Source organism: Merops nubicus, unplaced genomic scaffold, assembly GCF_000691845.1.
Source record: "Merops nubicus isolate BGI_N331 unplaced genomic scaffold, ASM69184v1 scaffold43043, whole genome shotgun sequence".
NCBI lineage: Eukaryota > Metazoa > Chordata > Aves > Coraciiformes > Meropidae > Merops > Merops nubicus.
Window position 1 is genome coordinate 1 of NW_008601764.1, and position 17,178 is coordinate 17,178.

At 37.1% G+C, this 17,178-nt stretch overlaps 1 protein-coding gene across 1 annotated transcript in view; it reads left to right on the top strand.

Annotated features, from left to right (window-relative positions):
• The first annotated feature begins 3,144 nt into the window (after positions 1-3,144).
• Positions 3,145-17,178, top strand: part of LOC103770813 (chromosome unknown open reading frame, human C4orf29) — a 16,184-nt gene continuing 2,150 nt past the window's right edge. Inside the window, exons 1-10 of the mRNA XM_008938090.1 lie at positions 3,145-3,236; positions 6,078-6,162; positions 6,874-6,974; positions 8,464-8,542; positions 8,630-8,714; positions 9,507-9,534; positions 11,770-11,908; positions 13,884-13,973; positions 14,690-14,791; positions 16,060-16,438. Of these exons, the coding sequence (XP_008936338.1) occupies positions 3,145-3,236; positions 6,078-6,162; positions 6,874-6,974; positions 8,464-8,542; positions 8,630-8,714; positions 9,507-9,534; positions 11,770-11,908; positions 13,884-13,973; positions 14,690-14,791; positions 16,060-16,438 (1,180 nt within the window). The remainder of the gene's footprint in view (positions 3,237-6,077; positions 6,163-6,873; positions 6,975-8,463; positions 8,543-8,629; positions 8,715-9,506; positions 9,535-11,769; positions 11,909-13,883; positions 13,974-14,689; positions 14,792-16,059; positions 16,439-17,178) is intronic.

Here is a 17,178-nt window from a genome sequence, read left to right on the forward strand (position 1 = left end):
GGGGAGCTGCTTGGCGCTCGTTGAGCCCCGTCCCTTCTGCCTTAGGCCCCGGTGTTTGTCCGCAGGCTCCTCCTCCGTGTGTGAAATCGTTGCGGGACTTGGTTTCGACTTGTACCCGTGACTTGTCTGTGATTTTTCTTTCTTTTTGGTTAAGCCTGATTTTCTTCTATTAGAGGAAAAGGAAGGAAAAAAAGCGTAACCTAACATAAATTGTAAGAGTTTTTTTTTAAAGTAATAGGGTAGGCAAGTTAAGGACAGCCTTCAAAAATAGGGATGCTTTCTTGGCCCTTTCAGGTTGACTTTTTTTATCGGAACTGTTTCATATTCCTTCAGAGAAGTAGTAGTCTGGGCCCTAAATAAGGTCTTTATGTACTTTCCAGTGATGGTTTTCCTGTAACAGGAGCTGGGTGCACTGGTTAGAAAGGAATAGCTGACTTTCTGTGTGTTGGATTTTGGATGAATTTTTGTGTCTGTTTTTACAAAACAAGTGTACACAACATAAATTTATACTTAGTGTGCAATAAGAGAGTTCTGAAAGCAAGGAAAAACACTCTTCCTAGAGGAATGGCCTAGTTATAATGTGTCTCTATTCCTTCGTTTATTCTTTAGGAAATACAACTTAAAAATGTAGGGTGTTTTTTTTGTGAATTGCTTCTTAATGCGCTTTTGCATCTGTTAAAATTCCTATTCACAACTTGCAGTTACATAAAGCTTACTGTGTTAGCAATACACTCATTGAATATTCCTAACGGGGGTGCTGTTTCTTGGGCTACAGAACTGTGCAACATCTTCACGGGGTCACTGCTTCCAGCTGACCTGTGTTACAAAGGGACTGTGATGTGACATGTGTGGCATGAAGTGATGGAAATCCAGTCACGTTCCAAAACAAGCTCTGCTGAGTCTTCTCAAGTTCAAACTTTCACTGCCTAAGCTAAACTTCACTTCTGCTGTCAAGTCATGAAACTTCAGCCTCCAACAATTGCCTTTTCTGACAGTGAAAGTATTAGTAATTGTTATTGCATGTAGACATTGATGGGAGTGACTGAAACGTTTTGTTATGAAGCTAAAGCAAATGGGAGGACAAACCCTATTTTATCTCAGTAATATTTCTAAGTTCTATACAACAGCTTCATGTACTTAGAATATTTTTTTTTTTTGGTGTAGTATTTCCTGTACTCTTTCCAGTAATGGTTTAATCTTGAATCGAAGTAATGGAAATATCTTGAATTACTTTAGAGTCTTTTTGCAATCAATGAATAAGAATACAGGCTGAGACAACCATTTCATCTCAATTGATGTTACATTTAAATAGAATGTACTTGTCTGGAAACTTGTTCTGGCATTCCCTCGGTGCAGCAAAGAGAGCTCGCCAGGCTGGCCTTCAAACTCACAGCAAAACCAGCATCTTCATCTTTCTATCTTTATTTGGCTTTTGTTTTGGAGAGGGCTTGGAAAAACAATAAACCCCAAGAAACAACCAGACAAAGCATGGAAGGCTGCTTTGTTAAGCATCAAAACATTCATTAAAATTTATCTTCACAATTACTGATAAGCAGTGTGCTGACAGAGCTGCAATCTAGTTCCAGTGTGTTTTTTCCAGTGTGTTTTTGACAGCACAGGTTTACTCCTGTGTGTGCTCACCCTAAGCTGCCTTTGCAGTCCTGTATGGGGTCCACTCTGTATTGCTGGCCCTGTCCCCACCACCCAGTTCTCCTCCAGCACCAAGAAAACACCAAAGGGTCTCACTGCTCCAAAAAGCAGAGGAGGGACCTCACAGAGGCTGGCAAACGTTTCCCCTCTGACAGCCCAACAGCATGTGAGGTCAATGGACAATTTCTAGAGTGGGCAAGGAAAAAGCTTGTTTTGGAGTTGTGATAGTAGTAGTTGAAGCAAGTATAGATCAGAGCAGTAAGATTACACAGCCAGCTTTTTGGAACTATTTTTTTTCTACACTGTTAAAGTAGAAGATCCACACTTTTCCTTTCAGGTAATTTCAAGATCTTATTTTGGCCCTGTGATAACCTGTGGCTGCTGGAAGCTGCTTCTTCCATGTCCCATAGAGCCAACGCAGCCGGCTCCAAGCCAGGGTCAACCCACCACGACTATTTTGGTGTGGGATGAAGTTATTTAGAATATATATATTAGTATGGAGGCATCTGGAAATACTGGGAAATAGTTGGTGACTTCCTAACCAAGTCTTTGTTTATTAAATCTGTTGTTCTCTTAGATGTACACAGATCCTGGACTTTTTTTTAATTGAATAACCTGCATCCTGCTGACCAAGAAATCAGATTTGAGTTCTCTTTTCTGTTTTGTTGGGGTTTTTTTCATTCTTTCCTCACTGGAAGAGCACAGTTGTAGCTCCCTGCTCACTTTGGTAAGTATTCCTTTGAAAACAATACTCAACTTGCCTAAAATCTGTGGCTTTAGCTACGTTTGAGCTAGTGTATTTGCTGAAAGAGAAGTGACACTGGTAACGATTTTGATTGTGCAATTTGAAACCTGTATGAAATTAGTTGCCAAAAATTGGAAAAGAACGGGTAAAATAATGATTAGGATATATGTTTAAGCACCAGTGAAGACAAGCTCATAAAAATAAGCTTTCTCTGCATCAGTGGCTGAAGCTACTTCTTTTTTATAAATGAGTAATTAGGTACATAGAGATCTAGTCTTCTCATTGAAAACCAAATATTGTTCCAAGTTTCCATTCTGAGATGTATTTATGAAAGACAGAGATCAGTACCACCCTCTGTTTTATCAGTTTGAGTAAAACACAGTTGGTTGCAGATGTAGTTCTGTGACCTCATGTGCCTCTTTAGCTGGCTTGTCATCATTTATGTCATAGATTTCTGGTTACCTTAGGCATATTAGATTCCTGCTCTTAAATTTCATTTTTCTTAAAAAAGCTAGAGTTTATATTAAATGCCTTTGTATTTTGTTTCAAATGAGAAGAGTTGATGTGAATGTTAAGGTTAACTTGCTTGGAAGCCCTTGCATGATGCCATTGGGTGGCTTCCATTAATAGAGATACCAGAATAAGGACCTGTTTTGTGTAAGGGTTGATGGATTTGCCACTCGGGTAGCCCCTCTAACTGCCTCGTTTTTCACCTGTTCTTTTCTTTTCTAGATGTCAGTCTGCTGCTAATGGGTGTAAGTAAATTAGATGTCTTGTACAGGAAGCTTCTCCTCACCAAACTTTTCATCAGAGGATGGGGAAAGCCAGAGGATCTGAAAAGGTGACTTGTTAAAAAATAATAGGATAAATGGTATTTTTTATTAAAAGGAAAAAAAAGACCCTTGAAGTACCAACAATTGTTACTATCCTATATTTAAAAACAAACAAACATGTTAAAGTTTGTTTTCTTCAGGAAATCATGTTTCCATACCAAGGGAGGAACTGGGTTTAAAAAAAGTCAGAAAAGGGTTTGCTAACTATGTGTGTTTAAAGAGGCTCCTCTTGAGACAACATGTACGTGTCCAATTACGTTCTTCATTTATGCATATAAGATAACATACTTCAAGCAGCATCTCTGAAAGTGTTTTCTAAAAGCAAAACTTGCTGGAATTTTTGCAGAGGGATTGTTCTGTTTAACATAAGGGGACCTTGCTAGCTTTCTGTAACTTCGCAGTAATAATGATCCTTAAAAGTGTAAGAGATAATCAGAAGTTACTGTCATGGTCCAAAGTAGTAAACTCGTTCTTTTTAGATGTCTTGAAAATGAGGAAAAAATGGAGGTACCTAATAATTTTTAAATACTTGCTGATTTTTATTAGTTGAGTAACACTTGGAAGTTCAGCACTTGCATTTCTTCAGTTTAAAATTAAATGACTGAACATACATTTTCTCTGTCAGGTAGTGTTTAAATAGGAAATGATAAATCTGCATTTAATAAGCCAATTCTTTCTGTATTTTAAAATCAGTAAAGGAAATACATGTTTAAAAATACCGAATTTTTTTTTTTTTTCACTGTGGATGGTGGTGGTGTTATGGGGGAGGGGGCTGTATTTTGTTTTAAATCCAAGTCAAATATCTCATCTTGAAGTGGCACTTGGATTACTTTATATGTCTGTCTTCAGTTGATTTTTCTCTTACATAGCAGACTTTCCTGCAAAATGAGAACACTAGATTTTTAAATACTGTGTTAGAGTAAGCAAAAAATAAGGGTTTTGTTTTGTTTGTAGCATTTCTGTGTTGTGTTACGTGTGCATGTATCTGAAATGGGACATGGTAATGTTATCAAAACTCTCTTATAAACTTCCAGGTTCTTGGTGAGACATGATGAAGTTTCACTCCCCCCCAAACAACTGCTTTCTGTAGAGGGGAACTTCTGACTAATTCTGCTGTTAGCTGTCACAGTACTAGGCGAGGGTTTTCTCTTGCGTGGGGTCTGTCAGCACCCCCATGTCAAAGAGCAATAAAGAAGCCTTCTGGTAGTAATCGTCTTGGCTGTCGCTCTTCCTTTTTCATAGAGAGGGGAAAAAAAACTTTCACATGAGGTCAGAAGCTGTGGGGGAAACGAGGCCAGCTTGCTGGCCTGAAAAGTGGAAGAAGAATTTGTTCTGTATGTTGCTCCTGAGTGGGCAGAAGGTGAGCAGTTCCCAGCAGCCTGGCCTCACCTGGATGAAGAAGGAGGAACACTGCCTCCTCCTGACTCCTCACTCTGGCTCTGCCCTGTCATGCCACAGTGTCAGCATTGCCTGTCTTTTTTTTTTTTTAAACTGATCACTGTGAAGCTCCATTAGAAGAGATTATTACATTTCTTACACTTGAAGCAATAGTTGAGATTGACTGATTGCACAGGCTGCCCTGCCCAGATATAATCTGAAGTTTTATGTACACACCCTGGATGTGATCCCTGTTGCTATCTTGATGCTTTAGCCTCAACTCATTAGCATGACTTGAAATTCCTCAATACATGCAAGACAACCTTCAGTATCCTTCTAACTGAACAGAGAATACATAAATGCAGTATTTCTAGAGGATTAGTGTCAAGCAAAACATGTCTTCATTTAGCTTATCCTCCACACTCACATCTCATACCTCTACCCTTATTTTCTCAGAAATACTTAATGCACTTGTTCTGTATAAGAAAAGTAAAGGCTATATAGTAGACCTGGTTTTGGTGTGGTTGTCAACTGGATTTTCTTTCTTTTTAGTTTGCTTTTCATTAGTGTTGGGAAGGTGAACGGATCGTTCCTGTTATGCTATTGTTCTGTACTTGCCATCTGAATCTGCCATTTTAGTTAGGTGTCAAAAAGAACAAGCAAGTTATATAGTATTTAAGGTTGAGAGGGCATCTTCAGGGCACCTAGTCCAGATCCCAGTTTATAACAAAGCTAACTTCCTAATTGATCCAAGTCACTTGGCACCTTATCCATTCAATTTTGAAAGTCCCTGGAGGATGGAGATTACTCGTAGATTTCCCTGGGCAATCTTCTCTGGTGCTTAACTGCTCTCACTCTGGGAGAAGTCTGTCCCTGTGCTCAGAATTCCATACGTTGCAACATCTGCCTCTTGTCCTCTCACTGTGTGCCTCTGAGAAGAGTCTGGTTATGCTTGCTGAATGTGACTGCCTCACAGCTGTCAACCTCACCCTCCAGTTTGGGTTGTTCATGAACTTCCTGAAGTGCTGCTAGTAACTTGTTTCCAGATAGACTTGAGACCACTGTCAGTCCAGCCCCATTCTCTCCTGTTCAGTCTGTTGCCCCACTGTGCCTACAAGGGTGTCTGAATGTAAGGAGTTGCTATGTCTTAATTTGGCCCTGAAAAATGACATAAATTTTCATAAGTTTTCAACATATCAGGTGTAGAATACTATTTAAGGAGCTGTGCAGCCACAAGCCATCTGTTTTTGATCCTGGTTTTCAGTTCAGAAAGAGAAAACCCCACAAAAGCCCCCAACATTCTTATATACCTACTCTGTGGTAGCCTGATTAATCTGCAAATGTAAAGCAGGCTTTGTAACTTTTATTTTCTTCGTGGCTTACTTTAGGTCCTGAAATCATATATATAAATAATCTTCTCTTTTTTTTTTAGATTAAAAGTTGAATCTTCTCTACTTGTTTCCTTTCAACAGAATATTTGAATTCAGAAAGATTATTGGAAACAGGGAAAAATGCCAGACTCTGGTTTCGAAAGATTACCCAGTGTTCATTGACAAGGTACTTAAAAGCAAGAGATGATGAAGTTTAACTAAATATATTTTCTGCTGAATGGTTTTCTAACAGGTGGCCTTAACTGACTTCACTGCTGTTCCCAGTTGCTCTGTATCAAGAAAAGGATGTTAGAACTTACCTTTGAGGGAAGAGAAGTGAGGCTGTTAAATAAATACACTGGTTGTCAGTGCTGTGGCAGGCTAGATACTTTTAACAGATTGCTGGTTTGATTTTTTTTTTTTTTTTTTTTTAATTGAGCTGCTGTGGTTACAATTAGGAAGCAATGGCAAAAGTATGAAATGGGGTTGGAAGGGATGGGAAGATGAGCAGTCACATTGTCTGCTAGCGGAGAATGGAAGGAGATGGAGAAGAAAGCAGTGGCTGTACAGATACTGTTTTATTTTTTCCCCCGTAATGCAATAGTTGGGGAGGTGGTCTATCAGATCTTGAACCACAAAAAGTGCTCAAAACTTAATATGTATTATGGAAGTTATTTAAATTGGGACAGCATTACACATGATTCCTTTAGTAGGTCATTTAACGAAAGCCAGGCTTGAAACCCATTTTGACTGTTGATAATGTGTACCCCTAAATTTGAAATAGATCTAGGCATTTTTTAAGTACATTTATTCTACAATATTTTTTTTCCTGCTTTAAGAGATTGGCTTTCAGAGCAATGGTAAGAAGTCCTCTGCTATCATCCCATTCTTTCTGTAGGTTGAGCAGCAATCCGATTGTAAAATCCTTGAGGGGCACTTCCTTTCCCCATTGGCTCATTATGTGCCAGGTGTCCTGCCAGTTGAATCTCTTGTAGCAAGGTAAGAGAAACCAAGTGGTATTTCCTTTCTGAAATCAGTACTGCAGAGAAATAATGGTCTCTAGATTCGCTTTTTTTTAAAGTACTCATTTTCAAAATGAGCAGCATGCTGGGAATGAAGGGTACTGTGGCCAGGACAGTAGTCGTTGGTTATATGTAGCAAGAAAAGCTGTTTATGTGAAGGAAACATTATATTGTATTTGAAGGAACAATTCCAGCCTTCCATTTATGGTGAATACAAAACTATTGGCTATGTACTGAAGTAGTAAGTTCACTTAATTGTAGCAAGAGAATCTGGTGCCTTTCTTAATGGCTTGCCATTAAGAAAAAAGCATCATCACAGGAAGCTGGATGTTCTCTAATAGTCAGAAGATCCCTAATGGTATTCTTTCTGGTTTATACTAACACTGCTTTGCAGCTGAGGGGTGAGTTTGGAAGTAATTTGTTTGCTTTTAGTCTTGAACTAAACTTGATGATGGATTTTTTTTCCAAGCTTTGTTTAATAACTTAAACATGAAAGTTTGTCTGTTCAAGTTGATACTGGCATTGTCAATTTTATCAGTATTACTGGCTGGTGGGTTTATGTGTACTTAAACATGTAACACTAAGGAAAAAGTTCGATAGTCAAAGTAATGGTTTTCTCTCCATTGGCTAAAGAAATACAAATTAGTACCATACTGGAAAATACAGTATACTGATTGTTTCTTTGTCTGTGTTTTCCTACAATTTGTGGTCAAGTCGTGCTAATTTTTACACTGGACAGTATCATTACAGTTTTGAAACACTCTACAGATTTCCTTTATGATCATTGTGCACTGTGTGAATAATCTTTTCTGAAGTGCGATACTGCTGTAGGTAACAGTGCTCCATCTCGTGGGGAAAATAGTAGTGGCTCAGAAATGGTTTGGGGTTTTTTTTTCTCCGCTAGTTAGACTATAAATAACCTGAGTGGTAGCAGAAGACATTAAGTGATTGATGTCAGGTGTATAGAATAGTTTAATGATTTATATGTGTGTTTGCTTGTTTTTTTGGTTGTGTGTTTTGTTTGTTTGTTTCTTTTTTAATTTAAAATGTTCATTTTAATCTTCAGTTTTGGCTGTTGTGCACTCGGAGGAAAGTAGTAATGCTGCCTAGGAGAGCTAGTCATACTTGTGTAGGCTGCCCTTCAGCTGAAGTTCCATTTCTCCACTCTGCAAAATTTAAATTGTGATGATGAGGTAGCAGTCTTTTTTAGGAACATGATCTTTCATCTTGGCTCCTTTTCTCATTTGGCAATGATTCTGCCCTACCTCTGGATTCCTTTCTTTGCTGGATGTGTTTATGCAAAGTGCTATTGCTGAATCCCTGGCAGTTGGCCCACATGAGTTACAAAAATACTTTATTACTTTTTCCTTCTTTTTTTTTTTTTTTTTCTTTTAGATTACTTTCTCTGTCACAGCTTGTAGATAGATAAACTTACTTTTGCTAAAATAGGTGTTTGTTTGTCATAGATTCCAGTTCATCATACCCAGAAGGTGGAATAGCAAGCACAGACCAGTGTGCATTCATTTAGCAGGCACTGGAGATCATGTGAGTATTTAAAATAACATTTTTTGTTATCGAGAAATTAAATAATCATATTTTATCTTAACATGTGTTTGTACATCTTCTCTTCAGCACTTCTGGAGGAGACGCACGTTAATGGCACGCCCCATGATTAAAGAAGCCTGTATGGCTTCCCTATTGCTAGAAAATCCTTACTATATCCTTTTGTAGAAAGCAAGATATTTATTCCCCATGTTCTCTCCAGGAGGTAGAAGACTTATCACCATGACATAACAGCTACTCTGTGGATTGATTTCCAGTGGATAGAGGCAAAGAGCAAAGTATGACCCCTGAGTGGATCACAATGTGGGCTGCAGTTAACGCAGTATGCTACTTTTTACAACAAGTATTACTTTTCTCATGGATTTGAAAGTGTCTTCTACAGGTTCTTACTGTGGTCATTATAGTTCTGATATGAATCTGTGTGCTGACCAAAGTACCTGTAGTCCCTTCAGCCAGAGTGAAAACTGTACATTCATTCCACATCATACTGTGGAATTTGTGAATGTATCCATGGTAGAAAAGGAAGTTGCCTCTCCAGCCTTCCCTTCTCCAATGCTGCAATCTTCTGGTACCTGAGGTACTTTTGAGAGACTTACTGCTATCATCTTAAGACCTTTTTTTTAAAAAACAGTCTTAAGTTCTGTCCTTTCATCAATTGATCAGTAACTTCTGTAACACTGTTACCCTTCTGTATTAAATGGGATCTCTAGTTATGCTTTTTTTCCTACCCGTATACCTAAAGAAGAAATCTTATGTTGCAAACTATATCATCAAACTACATCTAAGTTGATTTAGTTCCAGTTATACATTCGAAATTAAAGTTTCAATTTTTAATTAAAGTACTGGCTAGTTAGAATATTACTTAGTTTTGTTTTACTTTTTTTTTTATTTTATTTGCCAGTTTTCATATACAAGTGCTTTACTTTCTTTAACTTAAGTCTTCTACATGGCTGTAGAAAACCTAAGGATCAATTGTAAGTATTATGTTACACTCATGGATAACTGTCTTTTTAAATTACTGCTTTTTCTTTTTTTTTTTTTTCTTAAGAAGCTCAAAGTAGTATGCACTTTGATAGCTGATTAAGAAAATAAAAATCTTAAGGGTCAACCACTTATAACCTGCTAATGTGAAATTGTATGTCCCTTGCTAGGCTGCTCTGTCATTTTTTGTGCTAAGAGATCACAGTGATAGTAAAGTCTGCAGAAGATTAACTTGCATTATAGAGTCAGATAAGTGAGTGCAAGCATCAGGTTACTTTCTTCACTCACAACTTTGTACATTTTGTGGATGTACAACTCACAAATTTGTACATTTGCATGTGCAAATGCTGCAATTTTGTTTCAGTCACCTGTGAATAATCTTAGTTCAGATACCATATTTTCCTGTTTTAATTGAGAAGATTCTGCTTTTCCAAGATATTTTCAGGGGAAGACAGTCAGACATGTAAATAAATTCAGTATAGCTTGTTTGTTATTCAGTGGAAACTTGTGCAAAATTCATGATTTTATAGGACTTCCACCCTCAGTCAGTTTCTTAAATGTGAATTTAGAAACCTAATTAGGCAGTCCTGTTTTTTTTGCTTTTCACATTTTCTGAACCAAAAAAACCGCTGGAGTATAAACAGAATTCAACATACGTCTCTGAGGCAAAGCTGTGGGTTTAGTCTACCAATATTTCTTAAAGTCCAAATATGTTTTGATGTTTTAATCCTTTATAATCCTTATCTGGACATTTGACCTAGGTAGAAGATGCATAGAAGGTGATTTATTTTTAAACCTCTCCATTCTGTTAGGACTTCACAAGGAGCACTGTCTCACACTATAGCATTTTAGTTTTCCTAGTTTTTATTTATATTTCAGCATTTGGATTTCCTAAATACAAAAGCTTAAAAAAAAAAAATCACTTTTAAGAAGAAAATTTAAATTCAAAAGTAGTTTCTAGTTTTGTTCAAAGCAGATGCTGAGTTTTATTTACTTTGACCAAAAAACCACTTCTTTAAAGAAAGTGAATTATATTCACCAACTAAGATGATAGTTGTAAAATTGCTTTTTTGATAGGAAAACTTAAATATATATGTAGTTAGTATTGCATTTAGAATTGTAAGATTGTGGGAAAGTGACAGGAGAGAGTGTGTGCTGGAACACATCCACTGATTTATTTTTTTTAAAATTATTGTTGATGATGATTATTGATGATCTGATGCAGGAGAATAATTATTTAGGTGAGGATATTTCTAACTAACTCTTATCTCAGTTGTCAATAGCTTGACAGCTGAGTATATGCGTGATGTAGAGAAGGATTCTTTGAAAGGGGAGTGCTCAGTCTGGTACCCCAGCCAGTAATGGGCACTCCCTGATACAGAGTTACAAAGCAGCAGCAAGGTTTTAGTTTATATGGTAGTAACAGTGTTTAATAAATATAATAGCTGGAGAGGGCTGAGGAATCTCATAACAAAGCTGTAGGAAAGAATTACATTAGGCTATAAATATTGGTCTGCAGCAGCTATGTTCATTTCTCCTGCAGCTTGCATAGTAAGCTTTGTAGAAAAAAATTTTTTTTTAGAAAGCTGAATAGCTTTCTACTATTTTTTTTGTTTTTATTTTGTTCTAATGCTTTGCAGTACACTACATGAATTTCCCAGTACCGTGACAAACTTCCCACTTTACAATTTCAGTCTGACAGTGACACTGATGAGTGCTTCCAAAGCTGACATACAGATTGCTCTTCAAATGTTGTGTGCAATTTTTCAATGATGTAAAACAGGTAAATAAGAAAAAAAAAAAAGAGAAAAGGATTGTTTCTGCAAATGAGATAGTGTATGTCTGGGACTGTATCTCTTGGATTGTTTTTTAAAAGATGCGTTATATGGTTCTGTTTCTAAAAGATCTGTTATAACTTCACAGGACAGAAGATTACTGCTAATGAGATTCTAATGTTGGTAATATCTGTTTCTAGAAGACTAAGCTGTCAGTGATATTGCTTTAGAAGCTTAGCGGGTGTCTATTTCTAGTCCTAAATTAGATGAAAAAGTACAAGTGCTAGAGAATCTGGACTTGGTTTTTCTCCTGTTGAGTCAACAGGAGTTCAGCTCCAAAATTCTCTGGGATTGTGGTCAGGCTTTGTATAAAAGTTTGTACAGAGTGATGAGAACTGTCAAAATCTAATTTTGGAAAATAAATGCTATATTTTCCTTTTCTGGGGAGAAAAGACGGTCATGTTTAAAAAATGTCTCGGACCTGTTTGTGATGGGAGGAGCTCTTGTTCTAGAGTCTGCAGCTCTTTTGCACTGGCTAGAGAGAGAAGGCTATGGACCACTAGGGATGACTGGAATATCCATGGGAGGACATGTAAGCTTTCATATTTCCTGTTCAGTAATTTCTGTTTTAACTTTCATTTGATCATTTAGCATGCAGAAAAGATTTGTTTCATGGTGTTCCTCTCAGAAGTACTTAAAAGTAAACATTTAAAGTCACAAGAAACAAGTGATTGGCAATTCTCATGTTCTGTTGTGCTGAATTAGAATAATCCTCAGTAAGTACTGACAAATCATAGAGCCCTTTTGTCAGCCATCTCCTGACAGGCTTAGTAGGCATATAAGCTTGTCATATAATTGTTTTTTTCCACAAGGGGGAGGGGGTGGGAAAGAAGAAATGTTTTCTGAAGGGACTGTGCTGACCAATTGCCAATTCTCCCTCTTTTCCCTCATCCTTCATGCTTTAACTTTGTGTGAAATGACTGCTTTTTGTAGGCGTGTTGTAACTGAGGTGACTTTTTTTTTTTTTGGTGTCACTTCTGTTCTTAACAGCTTTTTTGCCAATTATTGATATTGATTGAAACAGATTTCTGTGGTGAGGTGGATAATATTTGTGTATGACGCTATATTCAGACTAATCCAGCAGTGATTAGTAAGATGATTGAAAGACTAATACACAGCTAAAATGTTACTGCTCTGCAGATGATCATTGGTCTGTGAGACAGGTACAGAACAGAATAGCCACGTTTTGCTGATCTTTGTTTTTAGGAGCTAAATAATGTTGATAATTGTAGTGTCTACTGAAAGGAAAATAATTTCCCCCAAAGCACAATTTTGTAAGTGTATATGTTGTAAATGCACAGAGCACCTTGGATTTACATAAACATCACCCTCCTGAAACAACAACTTTTGCGTTAAACATGACTTCCCTGTCTGGTTTGTAAGTTGGATTGGAATTGTGAAACTGGTATGTGCACCACTAACCATGCAGGATGTTTCAAATGCTGTGCAAATACTGTGGGAATAACTGATTGCTGTATCCTACACTAGTGGTCACATACAGCATGGGTACAGAAGGAGGCAAGGTCTGAGAGACTGAGTTGGGAGATGTTCTTCCTTTCAAACTTTTTTTTGTAGTCCAGGAAGATAAACTTTTTGGCTAGTCCTGACTTAATTTATAGGACTTCTGGTACAATTTAAAGCCAGTAAAATAAATCTTATTTGATGTTGATCATCTACAGAATGTGTTTTATAACAGAAGGTGAGTAGCATTAGTTCAGTTCTGTTGATGGGGAGACTTGAACTAAGAAGAAAGAAGCCAGACTTTCAGGTTATCAGAACATAGATCTGTGGTTTTCTTGTAAATTTTTATTAATAAAAAATAATTAAAGTTCTAGAAATCTGTTTATTAGAATGACTAGCACAGAGATGGGGTATCTGGTATTAAGGGTTTTACACTGTTCAGTTCAGAGCAGTAAAAAAACTTGTCAAGAACAAGCCATATAGGGAGCTTCTGTACGTGGAGCTTCTCTGCTGTTTTTTTTCTGGGATAAACAGTGTGTTCACAAAAATGTGTTTTGAGAACTGATGCAGAAGTAATGACTTAAACATTAAAGGACAGAAAAAGAGTCCATTTAACATGCTGGATTAATTCTTCGTGTTTTGTTTGCAGTATACAAATTTTAAAAGTATAGAAATTTAAATAGTTTTTACATAAATTGTCTTCATTTTGCCCTGAAATAAGCTTGTAAGAACTTGATGAAAAGCCTTAATAGATACTTGTCACAGTCTTAAACAACTAAAAGGTCAAAATAAATATTATATTGGGAATTCTTATAATTAAATCCCACTTAGCCTTGAAATTAGCCCTATCCAGAGCATTAGAGAAATCACTGAAGAACAGGCTGTACCTCCTTAATAGGTAAAAGTATATCCAGCTACCACAGTCCTTACCTGATTGGGCACTGCACTTTTGTTTGATACTATATAAACAAAACCCAAGGAAGGTAAGAGGGTTCTTTTTACCGTATTGTGAATTCAGTATTCAAATAAGTGCCTTTTGATTCCAGATGGCTTCACTGGCAGTGACAAACTGGCCTAAACCATTGCCCTTGATCCCATGTCTTTCCTGGTCAACAGCTTCCGCAGTCTTTACTACGGTAATTAACATGTATTTTTGTTAATATCCTTGGGTGTATCAGATAGGTAACTTGAAAGTTTCGAGTTGGCCACAAGCACCTTGTCAGCTAGGGCATTCCATCACCCTTCCCTCTGTTACTGACTAGTGTCAAAACTCACCCTTCCTGCTCAGAAGATCCAACACATGATAAGGAGGGGAGCTTTGAGCTGCTTCAGCATGTCATGTACCAGATTAGGGCCTGGGGCTGGTTTGTGAGACAGTAATTAGAGTCCTGGTCTGGATGGGGGAAGGTGAGGAAACAAGCTGTGAAAACATGTTTTCTCCTGCTCAAAGCCTGGCTTAAACACTTGGGTGATAATGCTGCTGCTGCCATCAGGGGGACCTGTTTTCACTACTGCTGGTGGAGTAGGTGAGTGAATAGACTGGCTTTGACACCCATCATAGATTTAGCCCAGTCTGGATGTATATAAATCCTAGGTGGGACTGTTTTCTGCCTTCTTGTTTTTCCTTTTTTAAAATTTGTTGGAAACCTGCTTCCCTTTAGATAACTATGTCTTATGTTATAGTATGTACTCATGCTTTGCAATAATTCTAAGGGTTATCTGGAAACTTGGCAGAGTTCTACTGGAAAAATCAAGTCATAGAGAGGAACAGATCAATTTTCTCTGTATATAATAATTTTAGAATAATTTCTGGGTTTTACTTGTGTATAGATGATTGTGTTTATCATCTCAGGGTGTGTTGAGCAAGGCAGTGAACTGGAGAGAACTAGAGAAACAGTATTTTACAGAAACTGTTTATGAAGAAGAAATCATTCAAATGCTTGAATACTGTGGAGTAAGTATAGTTTATTTTCCCTATTTGCTAGTGTTTACTTGTGCAAATCTAACAAATAATGCCATTTCTTTTTACTTCTGATGAGAGTACCCAATTGTTAGCTTAGACATTTGCCAGTTGTTTATTTATGCTTGTGAGAAATTTAACCTTTGAAGGAAAACAGTCAGAAAACCAGAAGCTAGTATTTCAGTTGTATGATATGTGTTAAGTATGGCACTTGCTACAAGTTTTTTCCATGACCACACTTAGTGTAATCTGCAACATAAAGTGAATTTAATCAAAGCCTTGAAACTGTAGATAATATTTCCCAGTAACTGGCTTTATAGTCTGGAAAAATCAATAGCCTGATGTGCAATTATAAAAAGATTCATTGACCTTTGAAGCAATTGCTTCCAAGTATTCTATAGCAACATGACATTACTTCTGTAGTTTGTGTAGAGTGCACAGTCTCTGTTTCTGTTTCTCCATCAGCTATAGATTTTTATTGCACAGGCCGTTGGGACAAGTGTGAGGTACAGCTTTCGTAGTTTACTCATTGCTCATTACGAAATAGAATTTTTCTGCTGCTTTTTTTCTTTTGCTTTCTTTTTGACTAGGGTCGAAGGACTCTTCCCAAGGGGAATTTTGTTGCCTCACCACTCTTTTAGATGGGAGTGATAACTTTTTAAGAATTTGCTTCTAGACAATTCTGATAAATAACTATTCCCCTAAGATTCTTTGCTTTGTCACAGTCTGTTTTCAAATAACTTATGACAGGAGGAGGGGCTGGAGTGGTGATAGTTACTTAGGTGCTTGCCATTTATAGGTAAAATACATTCCAGGAACACTGAGGGCACAGGTAAAATTAAAAGAAGAAACATTTCAAGACGTTCAGCTTGTATTTTCTTAGTATTTAAAGACAGTAGATTTTTTTCAGTCCTAAGTGTAACATTAGACCTGGTTACATATGTTTATTGCTCAGAAATTTAGGCTTAAACGACTGCTATTATAAAGTCAGAATTTAACATAGAATTAAAGACAAATGTCTGTATCATAAGCTACCATATATAATTACTTCCTGCATTTTTTAAGATGACAGAATTGTAGAATGAAATTCTCAGGAGGTTATGATGATCATGATTTGAGTGACATGCAGGCTGAAAATAACAAGTACTGTGAGCATTGCTGTTTGTAGCTTTCTTCTTTAATATTGAGTTGTCTTAAAAATAATATTAACCAGCTGATTTAAAGGAGAAACTATTAATAAATAACCTGTTGTCTTTGTCTAGACGGATTCTTTCAAGATGGGACAAGACTTTGTTAAAAACTTCCCTGAAAGTGTGGACAGTCTGGAGGATGTGGACATGACTTCCAGAATGTTTGGCCTTGATTGCTCAAACAACACTGTATCTAGAGAAGCTGTGCACAGCTTTACCACAAATAAAAGTACTCTAAGTGCCTCATCAGAAAGACTCTTAACACAAGATGCTCCTAAAATGCAGTGCATAAATCAAACATTTTCAACGAGTAGCAACAGCAATAAAAACTTCAGCAGCCCACAAGGACACAGGATGAATAAAAGAAGAAAGAGTGACACTTTGCAGAGAGAATCCTTAAGGTTCATGAAAGGAGTAATGGATGAATGTACCCATGTAGCTAACTTTTCAGGTATGTATTTATTTGTTTTAATGTGCAGTGTTTTAATTTTTAATTGTTTTATTTTGGAAAATTAAATAAAAATACAATGGAAGGAAAGGTGTTTTCTTTGTTCTCCGTTGTGTAAGCCTGCTGGCACTTGAGTTGAAATATGAAAATGTCTTGAGTGCTATTCAGTAGCATCTGTTTACATCTCCATTTCCTAACTGTTTTTCTCATTCTTCTTACTGGCCAACTAATGATAAAGTGAATTTAAAATTTGCCTTTCAGTGTCTGTGCTCATTTTTTGCTGTGGCTATTTTCAGATAGGAGTTGGTTCAAAATTGTATTATTCAAAAGAACAAAATGTCTGTGTGATGTGAGTAATATCTAGATCTAATTAGTCTGCTAATAAGGTTTTTCAAGCAGATTCAAGGATATCTCATAAAGCAGAAATCTGATATTGTCTTCAGATAGAAAGTAGCCTACATAGCTGAGAGCCAAGCTTCAATGATTGTTCTAGACAAGTGTGACCAGTAAAAACGCACAGAGGTCGTTCTGGGGTGATGCAGTCCGGTGAACATCATGTTTCCCAAGACAGGCATGGCACACATGGGGAGCTGTAGCCCAGCAAGCCTTAAATCTCATGAATATTTTTTTTTTTGGTGCATAGGACAAATCCCTTTCAACAGCAACTGAGTGATTTCCTCCTTGAGCTGATGAAAAGGATTGGAATGGATTGTGACAGTCCATACAGACAAAATGGTTCAGCA